General features: G+C 38.8%; 1 protein-coding gene across 5 annotated transcripts in view; it reads right to left on the reverse strand.

The window, feature by feature from the left end:
* Positions 1-1,591: 1,591 nt before the first annotated feature.
* The window catches only part of SPOCK3 (SPARC (osteonectin), cwcv and kazal like domains proteoglycan 3), a 376,452-nt gene continuing 359,273 nt past the window's right edge, over positions 1,592-18,770 (reverse strand). For all 5 annotated transcript variants that reach the window (XM_065878631.1, XM_065878630.1, XM_065878629.1 and 2 more), the window contains 4 exons: positions 14,005-14,226; positions 7,171-7,233; positions 4,234-4,371; positions 1,592-1,755 (listed from right to left, as the gene is read on the reverse strand). In XM_065878631.1, coding sequence (XP_065734703.1) covers positions 1,592-1,755; positions 4,234-4,371; positions 7,171-7,233; positions 14,005-14,226 — 587 coding nt within the window. The remainder of the gene's footprint in view (positions 1,756-4,233; positions 4,372-7,170; positions 7,234-14,004; positions 14,227-18,770) is intronic.

Raw genomic sequence — 18,770 nt, forward strand, 5'->3', positions numbered from 1 at the left:
AAATCAAGAAACAGATTAAGAATCCTGCACGCTACCATCTATACCCCAGAAAATCATTAAGGAACAGTTTAATTTGGTTGCAAGGTTCTTTATTTTGTAAACTATACATAAACAGTAAAAAAGAAAATGCATTTTACCTTAAATATTACATAAAGTTAACATTAAAGATTTTTTTCTCAGTGTATATAAATCAAATGGAAAGAATCCAACAACTTTATTTCAGTGGATTGTATGCTGGGAAACCAGCTGACCCACTGTTTAAGTGGTGACGCCAGTGTGTAACACCCAACAGGTTTTTCCACTTTTATGATGGGCACAAAACCATAGGTCTGATATCCTTAAAAGCGATGGTGTACCAGAAGGGCTACATGATTAATTAACATGCTAACTTAAATACAACAATTAAAGTAAGTTTTGTTGCAGTTAAATCTTAAATGCTACTCTACACGATAATCATAAACAAGTCCACACGGTAACTATGTAACAGTAGAAAAAAGAAAGAAAGTATTCTATTTTCTTCATTCCAGCAGCAGTACCGGGACTGGTATTAATTTGTGATTAGGTGTGCCTATCTATGCCTAATGTCCTATGTGGGGATGCATGCTGAAACCTTTCTATTTCTATTTTGCAAGGCACCACACAGTATGTTCTCTAAGTTTCGACACTAGTAACAAAAATGGCATAATTCTTAGATTAAATGCAAATATTTATCTAACATAGGAAATAAAATAAGAATGAAGATTTTTAAGTTTGATATTGGGGCAAATGACAAACGTTTGGTAAAAATACGGTTTAAAAGAATCTTTCCCTTTGTCTTTCTACTTTAAGTTCTGCACCCTAAGTTGCTGGTCAGAAAGATAAAGAAACCTAGAAAGATAAAGAAATCATGCTGGTTAAGATTATCAAACAAATCAACATGAGACTGCTGTGTAAATTAAAATAAAAATTAGAAAGGACAACTATGTTTTTAACTTTCAAAATCCACGGTTTTCCCCTACCGGCCATTTTGTAAGATATCTGGGCACATCCAGAATAACTTCAGAACTAAAAACATCACTAAAACTTCGTAAGTAAAAACACACAAACATGGTGGAGGTCTCCAGGATGGTGACTTCGTTCTTCTCACTTTGTGCTATTCCCTCACTCACCTCTATATCCCTGCAGCTCTGGGAAGAGTCTACTTGGAAACTGCGATTAAGGTCATGCATATTTTTATAAAATCCTTAGGGTCCAGGTCACTAGTATGTTATCGTAGATTCAACTTAGAATTTCTCCCAGAAAAATACCACATACGACCTCAAGCACTGGTTGTTTTGTTTGTGGCAGACTCACAGAGATCAGTAGCTCTTCATAATTTTCTCTTGTCTGGCTAGACTCCATACGTGTTCTCTTTTTCATATAAAAACTCAAAGTAAATGATACTTCTCTAAACATAAAGTTCTATGACTTTAGTTGCAATATTTGAAATAATTATACAAAATATAAGTGAGTTTTAGAATCATTTTGTTTTGGGGCAGGAAGGTACTCCTCAGTAGGGGATCACTTGGTAAATAGAAGAAACACAGAATTGGTTGCTCTCGGCTCTCATCCATCAGATGTATCCATCCTGGTCACCACCATCATCATCATCCCCTTCATCCTCATCATCATCTTCAATCTCATCTTCATCGTTCATAATGTCATCTTCATCGTCATCAGCAGCCCATTCGCGGAAATCTCCACTTGCAAAATCTCCAGAGATCTCAAAATCAATAGCTTAGGGAAAAAGTAAACATCAGTGTTATGTGACTGAGTGGCAGGATAATTTCTGAGGGTCAGAAAATTCTGATGAAAATTGAGGAAATTCATAAACTGAGTCATTCTGCTGTATACCTGAAACTAACACAACATTATTAATCACCTCTACTCCAAGAACAAAAAACTTTTTAAAGATAAATAAAATAAAATTTTAACTTGCTCTTTAGCTTTCTTAACAAAAATAAGGTAAGATTCATTCTTTGTCATTTGTTAAAATATACAGTGCTAAAAAGCGGAATTGTTGCTGAGGTCTGATATGTACGATTTCCAGTTCAGTAATATTGAGCTCGGCCCAGGTTTTATAAAGTCCATGTCAAACTTTGAATTTTACGAAGAACTTCCTCTCTTAGTGTGTAGGCAAAATAGTTGCCCCTCAAAGATGTTCACTTGCTCATGGCTGAAACCTGTGACTGTGTGACCTTACATGGTAAAGGGGCTCAGGAGATGTGATTAAATCACGGGCCTGGAGCTGACAGGTTACTGTGGGTAACTGGGGTGGGCCCAGGTGATCACCTGCATCCTTAAAATCAAAGAACTGGTTCCAGATGAAGTCAGAGGGCAGTGTGATTACAGAAGAACAGTCAGAAGCTGGGCCAAGGAACGTGAGCGGTCTTGGGAGAGGACAGGGCCAGGAAACACTGTCCTCGGGAGGGAGCCTCAGAAGAACCAGCCCTGAAGACACCCTGACCTTAGCCCGGAGAAGCCCATGCTGGACATCTGATGATCAGAAGCGTAAGATCACACATCTGTGTGGGTTAAGCCACTAACTTTGAGGGATTCTGTTGCAATAGCAACAGAAAACTAACACAGCCAGTAGGTATTTCAAAAAAAAGGTTCAGTAATTTATAATGACTATGGAGGCAATAATGCACACATATCTCAGAATGTAATCATTTACATTTGTAAATGTAAATGTAACATTACATCATTTCGTGTAAACATTACATCATTTCCCCCTAGTACCAGTGTGTTTATTTTCTACCCTTTCTAATATTTCGGTCTAATAATTCTTTGGTAGCTAATTATAGCAAATCCTATTAATGTCATCCAGTGCTTATGAACTGATCGATTTCACAATACAACACACTGAAGTTCGTATCTTTTGTGAAGAAAATGGTATTTGTACTCTTCTACTTCTTGTATTTTCTTAATAATTTCAACATGCCGAGAAAACTCACAAGTCACGTTCCCAAAACCATTTCCCTGTCACCTATTGAATTCATCTCCATATAATTATTATTTATAAAATAAACACCTGAAATTCTGTATCCATCACGGATAACTGAAATAACTGACAGTGTAACTCGTTCAAACTCTGTGTTACAAAGCTGTGTTCTCCACATGTAACAAGTATGTAATGTAGCTATTGAGTGCTGCACTCCATCGTACGGAATCTGAAAACACTGGCCGAAAGCCAAAACCAAGCTATTAAAAGTGTTGTGGAATAAATAAATGCAGAAAAGGCATTTAAGCATTAAACGCGATTGCTTTTATATACCGTTTACCATTTATCTGTTTCTAAACAATCACAGTGTATCAGTTTAAAAATTGCATAAAGGAGAAAGCTAAACATTTTCTGAAATAAAAGACGGACCAAGTACTTTGTTTACATTTTGGTCATTTGTATTAGTTGAAACATAATCCATTAATTCCGTCTGTATGTGTGTGTGTGTGTGTGTGTGTGTGTGTGTGTGTGTGTGTGTGTGTACAGCTAAGTGGCTTTTGTAGTGAAAACTCTCCACAGTACAAACAGAAATACTCACTTGAAACCTGCATTCTGAAAAAATATTTCATGAAAGACAAAAGACATCACACTTAAAACTTTACAATGTGTGTGTGTTATGCTCAACTTAACTGTAATATTATTTTTTTAGGTTTATATGTAAAATGCATGCTCAGAAAAAGAACTAGAATATTAATTATAATTACCCTTCAAACAATTAAAACTATATTTTCTCACCCAAACATAAGGAAACATGTTCACACAGCTGCAATTTATGGACCTTTACTTTAAAAAGGTTATTTTTTCTTTCATTGGTGCTCCCATGTTCTCCCTGAGTGACCTTCTCCAAAGGCACATAGATGGGAGGGTGCTGTGTGGTGACACGGCAACCACCAGGGCCCGGTGACTGGGCCCAGGATGGATGACACAGTCTGCCTTACCCGAGAGGAACACGGAAGGCATGCGACATCCTCCCCGTACTTGAAGGAGTAAAAGCGGCCCACCTTTCATTATTCTTCCTTAAAATACCTAAGTTATGCAGTTCTACTTGTTAGTTATACAACTTTTTCTAACATGCTAGGAGTGAGCCTTCCTGTCCCCCCGCCCCGCCCAGTACACTCCGTAGGGTTTGCATAGAGCTGGGCAGAGAATGCGACTCTCCAGCACTTATCCTGCGGGGGAGAAATCGTGGCACGCGCGGCCCTCCTCCTTACCACAGTCCACTGCACCGCGCCTCCTGGACCCCACGACCTCCCTTCCGTATCGGTCCACACACCAGCACTGCCCAGCGCCGCCGTGGCACTGCGTCGGCTTGTAGTAACCATCTGCGTCACACTGGGGGACGTACTGTCCTGTGAGACACGCACATGTGGTAGGAACAAGGGTCACCAACCGTGCACTGACTCACTCAAGACACACACATACGAGCTCCGGCTCCAGGCTACGAGCTACGGTGCAGGTAGAACAAAGCAGGCGCTGTCATAGTGAACTTGCATTTCTTCTGTTGAGCAAAGTTACTGTCTTGTCTTTTTAATCACTCTGCAAAGGGGGCTGTTTCCAGATGTACAATATACAGAATGAGAGCCGATGAACGCCACGCATGATAAGTCACCCAGACCACCCGGCAGGGCATATGGGACCCTTCACCGTCTCATCACTGCCGATTTTTGACTTTCATTTCCCCAAATTTTCATTCATGTATCCTCAGCTCTTTCCGCATCAAGCTGTTTTCTACAAATGCAGTCCTGCTTCATCTCTCTATGCATCTTCTCCTCACCTGGAATCCCTCTCCTTCCCTCCCTCTTGCAATGTAAAACTTGACTGAAATGTGACCCCCTTCTGTTAGGCTGGAGGGTTTCTGATATATCTCTTCCATCGTGTGTGTCTCTCAGTGCATGCGTTGACCACTACTCTGTGGCATCCTCTGTATTGGGAACTTCCGGTTCTCTTGATTTTGATTGCTATACGAACAACTCACACTCAGTCTAGCGGGAAGCCAGACACTTAGTTTCATAATATAATATCTAACATGTACCTGGCACACTGCTAGTGATAAGTGTGCAATAATAACTGAGACGTGAATTCACATTCTTCAATAAACACTCCCACGCTACAGTGTAAGCTTCAGGAGATTAGACAATTTTCCTGTCTTTCCTGACCAACCGTCTGTTCAGTGACCAGATACACTATAGTTACTTGGTGAAAGAAAAAAGGAAAAACAATGACTAACGAACACATAAAACATGAAACTGTTCCATTTAGTCCTGCAACAATATGCGATCATTATTTAACCCCTTAAAAAAGTTTCAAAATTCTGATATATAAATAATCAATTTAGTTTGAAAATTATAATTCATTTGAAGGATCTGAACTTCTGGTCTTCGAGTGAGGTGGACCGGATATCACCAATATGGGAAACTCGAGAGCACCTTCTGTGGATTTATAGCAGGAAAGATAAGGAAGATTTTCAATATTATTATCTCTACCTCTTAAAAAATACCATAATTTGACATACTTGACATAAAAATGTTAAGACGGACAGTTAGCGTGGCCATTTAATTTGCTGTCTCCGCCAGTACACTTTGGAAACAGAAGAGCATTATTAGGAATTAGCCTAGAAATGCAGACACCAACACAGCTTGCAGCCTGGATGCATCGCACCTGCTACCGCATAACAGTGGACAGACAGACTGTCAGAGAAGGACGCTTTCCTGCCCATTTCAGAAGGAATATTGAAGGGTCAGTGCTCTCTAGTAATGACTTTCATTTTCATTACGTAAGATGAATAAAGGTGACTCCTCTCAATTGGGCTCTAAACATGTTTTCATTTTACGTAACATCAAATAATCAAAGCCTGGACGTTAATAGCTTTTTGTCACTAATAGACCTTGACCAAGTCGAAGATATTTTCCCGTTGAATGTCAATGGCTTTTCCCAGTGCACATGAATGAACTTCGATTTGTAGAAAGAAACAAACCCAGGTACCAAGGTAACGTTTCCACCTGTGAGCTGGAAAGGTGCATCTTGTAACAGAGTCAAAAGAATTGTGATACATTGTAGCTTTTACCTAATGATGTGGCTTCACATCTAAAATGCTGTATTAAAAAATTTAGTCTATTTATTTTGAACTGTGAATTTTCAAGTAATATGAAAAATTTTCTCATATAAACATACAATATTGTAATTACAAAGACAGCATATCATAACACAGATTAATCAGATCTAAAACCATAAAATTATGTGCCACTAAATACACAAAAGCATTAACATACATGAAAAACAACAGCAACAATGTTGCATATGTGGTGTTCTACACTGTATGCTAAAATAGAAAAAAGGACATGTGTGGACGAACTTGTGAAATCCACATAAAGTGTGAGGCTTAATTAATAGGATTATAGCAATGGTAATTTCTTAGATTTGATAAATATATGATAGTCTATACGTGGTAAGATGGTAACTTTAGATGAAGCTGGGTGAAAGATACATGGAAACTCTACTGTACTTATAAAATTTCTGAATCTAAAAGTATCCCAAAAAGAGTGTATTGAAAAATTGTATGTTGACAAAAATAAAGAAAATAATCATATGTGATAGTTTAACAATCAGTTAATAGCCAAGCATTCTAATATTTCAAGGCTTTGGGTGAAATTTGGAATTATCTATGTATCTATTTATCATCTAATACATACATTGACTTAGTAAAAGGAAGTTTATAAAAAGTGCTGATGAGAAACTAAAAAATCTGTTCCAATTTTCCTGAGGAACTCAGCCCATGCTTTTAACCATCTCTCTCTCCCTCCCTCTCTCTTCCCCTCTCTCTACATACATACATACCATCAATTTGTGAACCGTCAACCACAGAATTAGAACCTTAGTTTCTGCTGCTTTACCCTTAGCATTGTTTAAATTTCTTTTTTACTTAATAACTTTCAAAATGAGCATGATATTAGGGTAATAAAACAGACAACATATCTTTCAATAGGTAAGATAATAAAAGTAAGGCTAATGACTTTCAAAAACGTCATAAATTTTGTTGCCGAAATTTAGTGAGGTCCCTGTTTGTTGGATGAATATCGATTTTGTGTTGCTGTTTCCTGAGGGTTATTTATGTAAGCAGTAAAGGTGTCAGGGAGTGATCCACAACTCACCGAGGAGCTTCTTCACCCCGAGCCGCTTCTGAATACTGCCGAGCTCTGTCTGGCAAGGTGGGTCTGCAACGGCATTAATGTCACCTCAACGGTTATAGGTAAACAAAGAGGGGGTGATTTTTATGTTACCAAACCTTAGCTAGATTTACAAGGCTTTAGAAGACACGTTACATATCAACTGTTTTACTTATGGAGACACATACAAGTAGATACATATACATGTATATACACACACATCCATCTACACCTACCTCTATGCCTACACCTACCTCTATACCTATAGTACATGTGCACCATCATGTACATCTACATATATGTCATCTACATCTACATCCACACCTATATCTACACCATCTACATCTACATCTGCACCTACATCTACATCATCTACATCTGCACCTACATCTACATCATCTACATTTACACCTACATCTACATCATCTACATCTACACCTACATCTACATCATCTACATCTGCACCTACATCTACATCATCTATATCTACATCCACACCTATATCTACATCATCTACATCTACATCTGCACCTACATCTACATCATCTACAACTGCACCTACATCTACACCTACATCTACATCATCTGCACCTACATCTACACCTATATCATCTACATCGACATCCGCACCTACATCTACATCATCTACATCTGTACCTACAGCTACATCAGCTACGTCTACACCATCTACGTCTACATCTACATCATCTACATCTGCACCTACAACTACATCATCTACATCTACATTTATGTCTACTTCTCTATAGAGAGGCTTTTCTACTTATTGTTTGATTATCTTAATTTCCTCAGAATGACAGAATTGGATGAAAGAAAGGAGAATGGTATAAAATACTTATAGGATGGAAAATGGTTCTTTTCATTGACTTTTAAAAGGTCAATCAACTCTTTGATGTAAATACAACTGACAGGTTGCTTCCCAAACGAACTGATTTTGTTTTCCCTCATTTAAAACAGTTTCTACGATCAAGAGAAACAGCTTCACATTGAAACACAATCTAGGAAAACGTGAATGCTTCCAAGTTATTCAGAGACACTGTTATAAATTTTGATACTGAATAACACTGACAGGCTTCAGTCTTTTCAGTTTAACCCAGATGTTTGCAGTGTATACCCAATATGGAAACAGGATGTAATATACAATATTTCTGAGAAGCCATCTTTAAAAATAATAAACTTAGAACATTAAACCAATTTGGAAATAAGTATATGCCTATTTTTCAAACTCTTTAAAACCACTTAGAAGGAGATTAGTTTCAGAGAAGTACAAAATTCTAAATAGACATAATATAGTTTGGCTTATTATATTTAATTATATATTTTCTAATATATATACATATTCTTATCTGAAAACAGTTCAATGTACTTTAGACTCCTATTGTAAAAACTTGCTGTTAATACTTGCTATATAAAAACTGTACCACAAACTACTGAAACAGCAAAACAATACACTAGTACTTGCTCCACTACAACTTTTTTAGTGAAAAGGCAAGATATAATTCAAATAATTTAAGAATTTTTTACCACACCAAGCTCACAATATGCAATTATTAAATTTGCATGTAAGCCGCAGAGTGGAAAGAGACCATGAGACAAACAACTAGGTATGTATTTTACAGTTTAATATGTCAGGCCAACAATGCTTTTCCTGGAGGAATCAAAAATGTGAAGAAAAAGTAATTTGCTTGAAAAACCTGATTACCTTATCGTTCTACTTCACACTGATACTGGCTCAACTGACCCCTTCGTTTTTTCTAATAATTTGTGAGTCTTATATTATTAACAGAATAGGAATGAAGTTGCATAATATGGGCTTATAGAGTAGACCTAAAATTTACTGCCCTCCAAATATGACATTTAAAACCAAGAGGAAAGATTCTAGCTGAAGTTTCAGTACTACATTGAAAGCAACTCTTCTCACTGCTATGGGACAGTTATTGTAAGTAGAAGCGATATTTCTCTTATCTTCCTGTGGGATTGCCCGAAATCAGGCACGTCTGAGTCTGACTCTCCCTGAATAAACCTGGGGCAGCCACAAACTGTGTGATGGGGAACCTGCCAGATTTCGAGAGAAGTCATGACAGATTGGGCTGTTCCACTATATACAGTACTGGATGGAGAATATCTATCCTGTGCTCTGTCTGGCCTTTGACTCAGGTACACTCGGAGGGCGCGACTGAGATTTCGCCTCTCATTAACCTCTCTTGCAAACAACTGATGTAGATGAAAGGGCAGTGAGGTGGCAAAGTGCATGAAGGTTTGGACACGATTAGGCACAAGTTTATACACAAGATTTATTTCCCCCAATCTAATGGTGATTTGACTTTATGGAAAATTCTGATTTTATACGCTTAAAATTATATGAAAATCATGAGTTATAAAATACAGGCTTTAATGTAATCATTAAATTTGCAAGTAGTTATTCCCAACAGTAGTTTTAAAAAATAAGAGAAAAAAAAAGAATTAAAATCTTTTACTAGTTAATTTCAAAATGCTGTTTTTAAAAAAATTAACATTGTTCATTGTTTTGCATTCTGAATTTAAAACCTCAAAGCCTTATATCGGAACCATTCACACATTATCTATATTATGAATGGATAACTGTCAATGCAATGATAACAATGCATTTTTATTTTCCCACACAATTTTGAACTGAATAAAATGTCACTGGGAAAAATAAATAAGGAAATATCTCTATGTTTACAACAGTAATATACAAAGGTGTTCTTTCTATACTCACAACTAGTTATTTCTAGGGAGTATATTTCTATTAGCTGTCAAATATAGAGACACAAGGTGATGTCAAAACTGCTAAAAAGGTAGACATTGCAGAGGTATGTGCGTGACCCAGTGGGTGACACACACACCTGCAGGCGGTGCCACCTCCCTGCAGGGAGGGCACCCGGACCAGCTCAGCCTCTTTCTCGGGAGGCCTCTGCCCAATCCCTTTCCTTCATGGAGCCTCTCACAGAATGGATATACTTAAATAACTTTATCAGGTTTACTTTGTGCAAATTTCAAATATTCATAACGCCAAAGGACAACATTGCCTGTACTTAATATCTTTCATTAAATTAAAGAAAAACATCCTTTGTAAAACTAATGCAGATGACGCCCGTTCTGACATTTCCTCCTGTGGCTGGAAGGCATAAACGACCTCGAAAGATGCGACTGTTCTCACTGTCGTCCCATCGGGTGTATCACTGGCCGGGGTCCTGCCCTGAACAGGATTTGCCAGCAAGCTGCCTAGGGGCGTCTCTCAGCATTTTATGTATGAGGACTTCGCGCAGTCCGAACGTAAAGGTAAGGCTGCCGGAGATGCAAACCACTATCAATATATACAGGATGGATAAACAACAAGGTCCTACCGTAGAGCACAGGGAACTACGTTCAATATCCCGGGATAAACCATAATGGAAAAGAAAATGAAAAAGAATACACATCTATATCTACATATATCTATAACTGAGTCACTTTGCTGTACAGTGGAAATCAACACAACATTGTGAATCAACTAGACTTCAATAAAATTAAAAAAAAAATAAGAGGTTCAGCTGCTGGAGAAAGAAGTTCAGATCCCCGTCCCCTGCGCTCATTCTATAACATGAAGGACTTTAAGATCACTAAGTGTCATCCTCAGCTGTGGGCGAGATCGTTACATTCTCACAGGACTATATGAGGGATAAATGATTTTATGTGCCCGAAAGACGGCATGGCCCTGAATAAATGTTAATTTACTTTCTCTTTCCTGGATCTTACACAACAGGACTTTAACTGAAACAGCAAACTAATAAATTGAGGTACTTTTTTGAGTAGGGGCTTAAAATATATTTTATGAAAGTAAGTTATTAACACCTAAGGTAACAAAAATCCCAAATTAATGTTTTTCCTACTTATTCTTTTATAAGTAATTAGAATGAAATCACACAAACCACCATCATATCCATTTTGTGTTGCTTAATTGTCATGATTTCAGAAAATCAGTCATAGAAACAGATATGCATTTTAACTAATTACAAGCTTTTTTTAGGTTACAATTTTTTTCCCTTGGAAAACTACAAGTATTTCACTTGCCTGAAATTTTATATTCTCAACCTCATTTATTAAACTTTTGAAATTAAGCTTAATTTATTTTTGAAAGGTATTTTTTTTTAAAACAACACTATTACTTTATTTTTCAGATATTTTCCAACAACCATACAACTATAGTCCTGATTGCAGTTTTAAGTCAACCTGGATTAATAACACCCCATTATACATTATTCTCTCCTCCTCTCTCTCTCTCTCTATATGTACACACACACACACACATACATATATTACTCTAATTATAATGAACTTAGAAATTTGTTGTTTTTATTGAATAAACAGGAAAAGCACATTCTTTATAAGGTGAAACATTTGAAAAAATGTTTTTAATGTTTATTCTTTTCCATGAAATTACTTAATGAGCTAACTCCATAGTCAGTTACCCTGATAGAGCTTTTGTAATATTTTCTAGCATATTAATGAATGGAATTAGCTAAACTCTCCTAAGCATTTGCGAAGTTGTATAATCATTTATCAGGTACTAAATTATCTCTACCGTGTAGTAAATGATCTCAGAGGATGTCTTCATGTGACTACGAAGATCTTGATACTTTGGAAGTAAGTATCAAGAATAATAAATGAAAAGTATATAAAGCAGAATCTTTTGGGGACCTTTAATCAGTTCTACGAATATTACTGCAAAATCTAGGAATGTTTTAAGGTAAAAATATTTAGTTCTGCAGTAGAAACATTCAGAGTTATTCAGAATATTTGAAAATGTTCATGTATAAAAGGACACTTGGACATGCTATCATGATAATCAAAAAAACTTAAAATAACATGTGTCATCATAATAAAAGACCATGTCTCTTTATGGTAGTTTACCTGGACTTACGTTTTTATACTGTAAATCAGCAGTCCCGAATCTTTATGGCACCAGGGACCAGTTCCATGGAAGACAATTTTTCCACAGATGGTGGAGGACGGGGTGGGGGGGAATGGTTCAGGCGGTAATGGGAGCTACGGGGGTGGGGGGGATGGTTCAGGTGGTAATGTGAGCAGTGGGGAGCGGCTGTAAATACAGATGAAGCTTTGCTTGCTCGCCCACTGCTCACCTCCTGCTGTATGGCTCAGTTCCTAACAGGCCACCGACCAGTACTGGTCCGCAGCCTGAGGCCTGGTGACCCCTGCTGTAGATGATTTAAGGGTACACTAGTCATTTAAACCAGGGAAAAACTTTATAGGGGTATTCAGTCACCTAAAAAGCACATATGCAATGTGTGTTTGTGTCAGTATGTGAGTCTGTGTTTGTGAGTTTGTGTGTCTCTGTGCGCATGTGTGTGTGTGTATGATTTAGAATATTTTAACAAATCCAATCTACTTTTTAAACTGTTTAAAGTGGTTTATAAACACATTAGTGGTTTAATCTATGCTACAAACCCTGCTGTTGACTCACTGCTTATCAATTTATGCATAAGCATGTCATCCCTAATCACCGAACTATTACTAATATATGAAAAAGTAATTGTGATAGCAAAATGACTGATATAATGTGCTGGCTTCCATATGAAAGCCTGGGAATCATTAACACAGATTAGAGTAGCTCGTTCTTTCTGATAGCTGTCAAGGGCTTTAAAAGGCAGTGACGATAGCAGATGTATCATGTTAGACTAACTCCCAATTTGTTTTTCAAAATTAGCATCGAAGTCACACATGTCATTTTTTCTTAGTTTCCCCAAACTTCATCATAATTTGAATGTTTTGGGTCTATTTCCCTTGGACACAATTTTAGTTATCGTTTCGCTGATTACATAAGCATGGCTTCAATTTTCCCTTACGTTACCGTTTCCTACTGGAGCAGGACCCATAAAGGACAAGCCTCATCCAACCCTTCAGGCTGCCTCGCCTCTCCTGGGGAATCGAGACTCTTTCTTTGCTAGCGCATTTTCATAAAGCTAAGTTATCTAAAAAGTTTGAAAGGCTAAGTCATTTGAAAATCAAAAGTGTAAAAATAACTTTATGGTGAATGCTGTGGTTCATTTGGCTCATTTAATAAGATCACAAAATAGAACATTAAAACTACACAGTGCGGTGATAAAAAACCCATGGGCAAGGCAGATAGCAAATTCATTTAAATGATTACTTTTAATATCTCTGTTCTCATATCTCTGTTTCTTGGTGGTTCATAATGGAAACTATAATGAAGTGCATTAATAAAAAGTATTAATTACTATTTTTCATGTCATTTAGCGTGTTCTGCATCCCTGAGTTATACTGTTCAATGTGCTGCTTATTTGCTCTTTTATTAAACACTCTAATTGGAAAACTATTCCTCACAATGAATGGGGTGTCACATACCGGTTTTCTTTTTAATTGAAAAAAATTAAAAAAAAAATTTTCCTTGGAGTGTAGTTGATTTACAACGTTGTGTCAGTTTCAGGTGTACAGCAAGGTGAATCAGTTATACACATGTACATATGTCCTCTCTTTTGTGGATTCTTTTCCCATGTAGGCCATTGCAGAGTATTGAGTAGAGCTCCCTGTGCTGTACAGCAGGTCCCTATCAGTTACCTATTTTATACATAGTGGTGTGTGTATGTCAACCTCAGTCTCCCAATTCCCCCCCCGAACCCTTTCTCCCTGGGAGCCAAAAGTTTTGTTTTCTGCACGTGTAACTCTGTCTCTATTTTGTAAATTGAGGACAGGGTACAAATGAGCTTGTCTGTAGTGCATGGCTTTACTGCATGGACAAGATGGCCTTTGGCTTGGTACCTTGCTGCCTCTGGAAGCAGTAGCACCACTCGTTGTTGGAGATGGAGCTGTCCTTGTACGTGTCACAGGAGCTGAAGAAGGCCTCCGCGCACCGCTCGTTCTTATCCAGGTAAATGCTCCCAAGCTCCGACTGGTCCAGGAGCAGGTCGTAGTTTGTATCAAGTCTGGTAAACATCCAGCCGAGTGAATCCTTGCAAATTGGCAAAATACTGGTATCAAATCCTAAAGGCAAAGATGGAAAGATATTAGCTAAACATGAAAGTTGCCATCAGCAGCAAGCAAAGTAAAGAAGTGTCACAGCGGGTTTGTAAGAACAAATCTGACTCCATGTTAGATCTGTTTCTTTTTCATTAACCTTTGTACTCTATTGCTTTTGCTACAGTTAAGAATGTTGCCTACAGCCTAACATACACAGGATAGCCCAGTTCTCAAGGCTCTGACCTTTAAGGGGGTAACATTTTTCCATTCACATAGAGATAAAAAGTTGCCCGACAGAGAATAACATTTGTCTCGTTGGAGGTTTACAGGAACATCGTGACCTGACCTGCGTGGACAGATGCAAGATCAAGGATGCTGACACCTTGAAGTTCACAACAACCAGCCACGCCCCTCCCCCACCCGCCTTTAAAAATGCTTTGTGAAACCCTTCTGGGAGTTTGGGGTTTTTTGGGCCTGAGCCACCCATCGACTTGCTTGGCCCTGCAATACACTTTTCTCTGCTCCAAAACCTGACGTTTCGATTTGTTTGGCCTCACTGTACGTCACACATACGAATGTGCGGTCAGGTTCCTTAGGGCACCTACTCAACAGTCAGAAGTCGGGCTTACATCCACCTTGAGTAACTGGTTTCAGAGTGAAGTGGGGTAGTAATACACACCTCTCAGGATAGCTGTGAGAGTTAACTAACCAGAATACAAGGCGTCTAGTACTACTAATCAGTCTTTCGTTCAGTGGCACTTACTCCTGTAATTATATATTATTTACTATTCTTTTTGCTGTTCAGGCTTTTTCTGAATAAATATGCTAGACACGTGCCTTGCTAGGTGGATATAGCTATAACTGAATAATAATACCCTACTCGTAAAGAAATAAAATTCATTTTTTATTCAAAGAAATGAAAATGCCCTTTGAACAAAAGTATAATTAACACATAATAAATAATAACTTCAATAACGCTCTGTATCTCGGTACAACCATGGTGACCGTGATAGTTCACAAGTAAGATCCGAAGCAAGAAGAACCAGCAGGTACTTTACACACTGCTCTGTCTTCTGCTTCCCACAGGCAACCTTCTAAGCACACAGCCACTAGAGTTAGGAAGCAGGGTGCGCTGGCAGCAGATGGGCATCAGAGCCACACACCATCGAAGTGTGGGTTACCCGGGTCAGCTGCTGACCTCGTGAAGGCCCGGTGTCCTAAAAAGCAGCAGATGCAACGTCAGCGTGTGAAGCGTAACTGGGAAATTGACTTTCAACTCTTCTTATCTGTCAGGTTTAAGCTACCTTGAACGCGGGTTTTGTCACCCCCGGTTTTTGTTTTATTTGCTACTTTTCACGCATTGCAAGTGAAAAATACCATACTCGCGTCACTGGTATGGGAGAGAGGGTGTGTTTGGAGATATGATGGCTTTCTGAAGGCCGAGCATCAGAAAGACTGAACCTTCAACGGCAGGGGCTGAGGAGCCGTTGAGCCGTTTACAAGCGGAACCCCTCTCGGGGGTAGTGACGTGTATGTTCTAACAGTTACGTGCACTATCTTGATAATTTTAGTCTGTTGAAATTCGAGATGCAAGAATAAGTGCAGATATAGATATTGAAGGTTTCCTGTTCAAATCCTGTCTAGCATTTTAAGGATACTTAGGATTAAAAATGAAACAGGACTTAAACAATTCATAATTTCACCACCTTTTCAGGGTTTATTTTACTAATAAATTCAGAGCATATTTAGTGCTTTCTACCTGTGCATCACTGTCTCGCAATGGGGGCCAAAGGTAAAGTGGTATTGTGACACTTTCATAAAAGCAGAGAGACAGAAATTCAGTGGTTTTCTCACTGTTTGTATTTTTCTTTGTAAAATTGTTTGCAGAGCCAAACAGAATTCTCCCAAACAAACAGACAGAGAGCAAACACGAACTGCTCAATTCCTATTGACTTTCCAGGTCTTGACCCTGGCTCTGAGAATGCAGGGTGCAAACATACAGACAAGACCCCATTCTCTTAGAGTTTATTTTGAAAACCAGCCTGGTTTGAGATATTGGTTGAAACTGCCTCTTACCACCCAAAGTTGTCAAATGCCCAGGGATTACATGAAGAACGCAACCTGCAGAAAAAGATATACTAAAGTCTGTAAAACCATTCAAAGAACCTGAGTTCGGGGTGTGAGATTCTGGTGTGCCTTGGACCCCACCCTTCCGTCCCCAGTTCATTTTAGGAGGCAATGGAGAAACTTAACTGCCTTCAGCAAGATCTTTTTTGACCCACCTCCTAGAGTAGAGAAAATAAAAACAAAAATAAACAAATGGGGCCTAATTAAAAGCTTTTATACAGCAAAGGAAACCATAAACAAAAGACAAACCACAGAATGGGAGAAAATATTTGCAAACAATGCAACCGACAAGGGATTAATCTCCAAAAATACAAACAGCTCATACAGCTCAATATCAAAAAATCAAACAACCCCATCCAAAAATGGGCCGAAGACCTAAATAGACATTTCTCCAAAGAAGACATACAGATGGCCAACAAACACATCAAAAGATGCTCAACATCACTAATTATTAGAGAAATGCAAATCAAAACTACAATGAGGTAGCACCTCACACCAGTCAGAATGGCGATCGTCAAAAATTCTACGAACAGTAAATGCTGGAGAGGGTGTGGAGAAAAAGGGAACCCTCTTGCACTGTTGGTGGGAATGTAAATTGATATAGCCACTATGGAGAACAGTATGAAGGTTCCTTAAAAAACTAAAAATAGAATTACCATATGACCCAGCAATCCCACTACTGGGCATATACCCTGAGAAAACCATAATTCGAAGACATACACGCACCCCAATGTTCACAGCAGCACTATTTACAATAGCGGGACATGGAAGCAACCTAAATGTCCATTGACAGATGAATGGATAAAGGTGTGGTACATATACACAATGGAATATTACTCAGCCATAAAAACGAATGAAATAGTGCCATTTGAAGACACGTGGATGGAGCTAGAGACTGTCATACAGAGTGATGGAAGTCAGAAAGAGAAAAACAAATGTTGTATATTAACGCATATATGTGGAATCTAGAGAAATGGTATAGATGATCTTATTTGTGAAGCAGAAATAGAGACACAGATGTAGAGAACAAACGTATGGATATCACGGGGGAAAAGGGGTGGTGGTGGGATGAATTGGGAGATGGGGATTAAGACATATATACTATTGATACTATGTATAAAATAGATAACCAATGAGAACCTACTGTATAGCACAGGGAACTCTACTCAAGTGCTCTGTGGTGACCTAAATGGGAAGGAAATCCAAAAAATAGGGGATATATGTATACGTATAGCTGATTCATTTTGCCGTACAGCAGAAACTAACACAGCATTGTAAAGCAACTATACTCCAATAAAAGTTAATTAAAAAAGAGAAGGAAACTTACCTGCCTTTATGAACAAAAGGTCTTGGAAGAGGAGGAAGGACACTGGGAGTTAGTGATGCGAGTTTATCCCATCTCCCCACCTACTTCTGAAGGGAGGGGTCATCTGGCGAGCCTCCCAGAGCTCTGCACTGGGTCGGGGGTGGGGGGGGGGGGCTGCAAGAGCATCCCGTAACTGCACCAGTCTGCAAGGACAGGGACAGTCTGACCCCTGGGGGAAGGCCTGCTTATCTGCTTTTTGATGAGTCCTGTTGCTGCCAAAGTGGGAAAGGCAGCTGGAGTACAGCGGCAGGGACGGCTCTGGGTCAAGCAGAGCCTGGAGGCTCACTCTGGGTGCTGGGATGCTGAGGTGGATGGGATACAGGGCACCCCAGAGGAGGTGAGCAGAAGCCAGTGGCTGGGGATCAACAAGAGAGCTCCTTGTTGGGAGGAGTGATGGAGGACCAGCGCAGAGACCACAGAGCAAGCGTACCCTGTCCTCAGCAGTGAGGCTGCAGTTCTGACGTGATCGGACTTTGTTTTATTGGGTGGGCCCAAGAGTGCCTTCGGTTTCTCATGTAAAAATAAAAGACACAGTTTTCATTTTCACCAAGAACTTTATGGAACAGCGTATTCACCCTTTTGCTCCATTACTTTCTGCCATTTTTCAGGCAACTTGATAATTCCATCTTCCCCAAACTTTTTATCTCTTTGAGCAAAGAACTGTTCCAGGTGCCTTTTACAGTCTTCCAGGGAATTGAAATTTTCTCCATTAAGAGAATTTTGTAAAGACTGAAATAAATGGAAATCCGAAGGTGCAAGGTCTGGTGAATACGGCAGATGAATCAGAACTTCCCAGCCAAGCTGTAACAGTTTCTGCCTTATCAAAAAGTTTCTGGTTATCAAAAAACATGTGGTCTTGTATTATCCTGATGGAAGATTATGTGTTTTCTGTTGATTAATTCTGGACGCTTCTTGCTGAGTGCTGCTTTCAGTTGGTCTGATTAGGAGCAGTAATTGTTGGAATTATTCATCTGGTTTTCTGGAAGGAGCTCGTGATAGAGGACTCCCTTCCAATCCCACCATATACACACATCACCTTCTTTGGATGAAGACCGGCCTTTGGTGTGGTTGGTGG

The sequence above is a fragment of the Phocoena phocoena genome, chromosome 6 (genome assembly GCF_963924675.1).
Source record: "Phocoena phocoena chromosome 6, mPhoPho1.1, whole genome shotgun sequence".
In the NCBI taxonomy this organism is placed as follows: domain Eukaryota; kingdom Metazoa; phylum Chordata; class Mammalia; order Artiodactyla; family Phocoenidae; genus Phocoena; species Phocoena phocoena.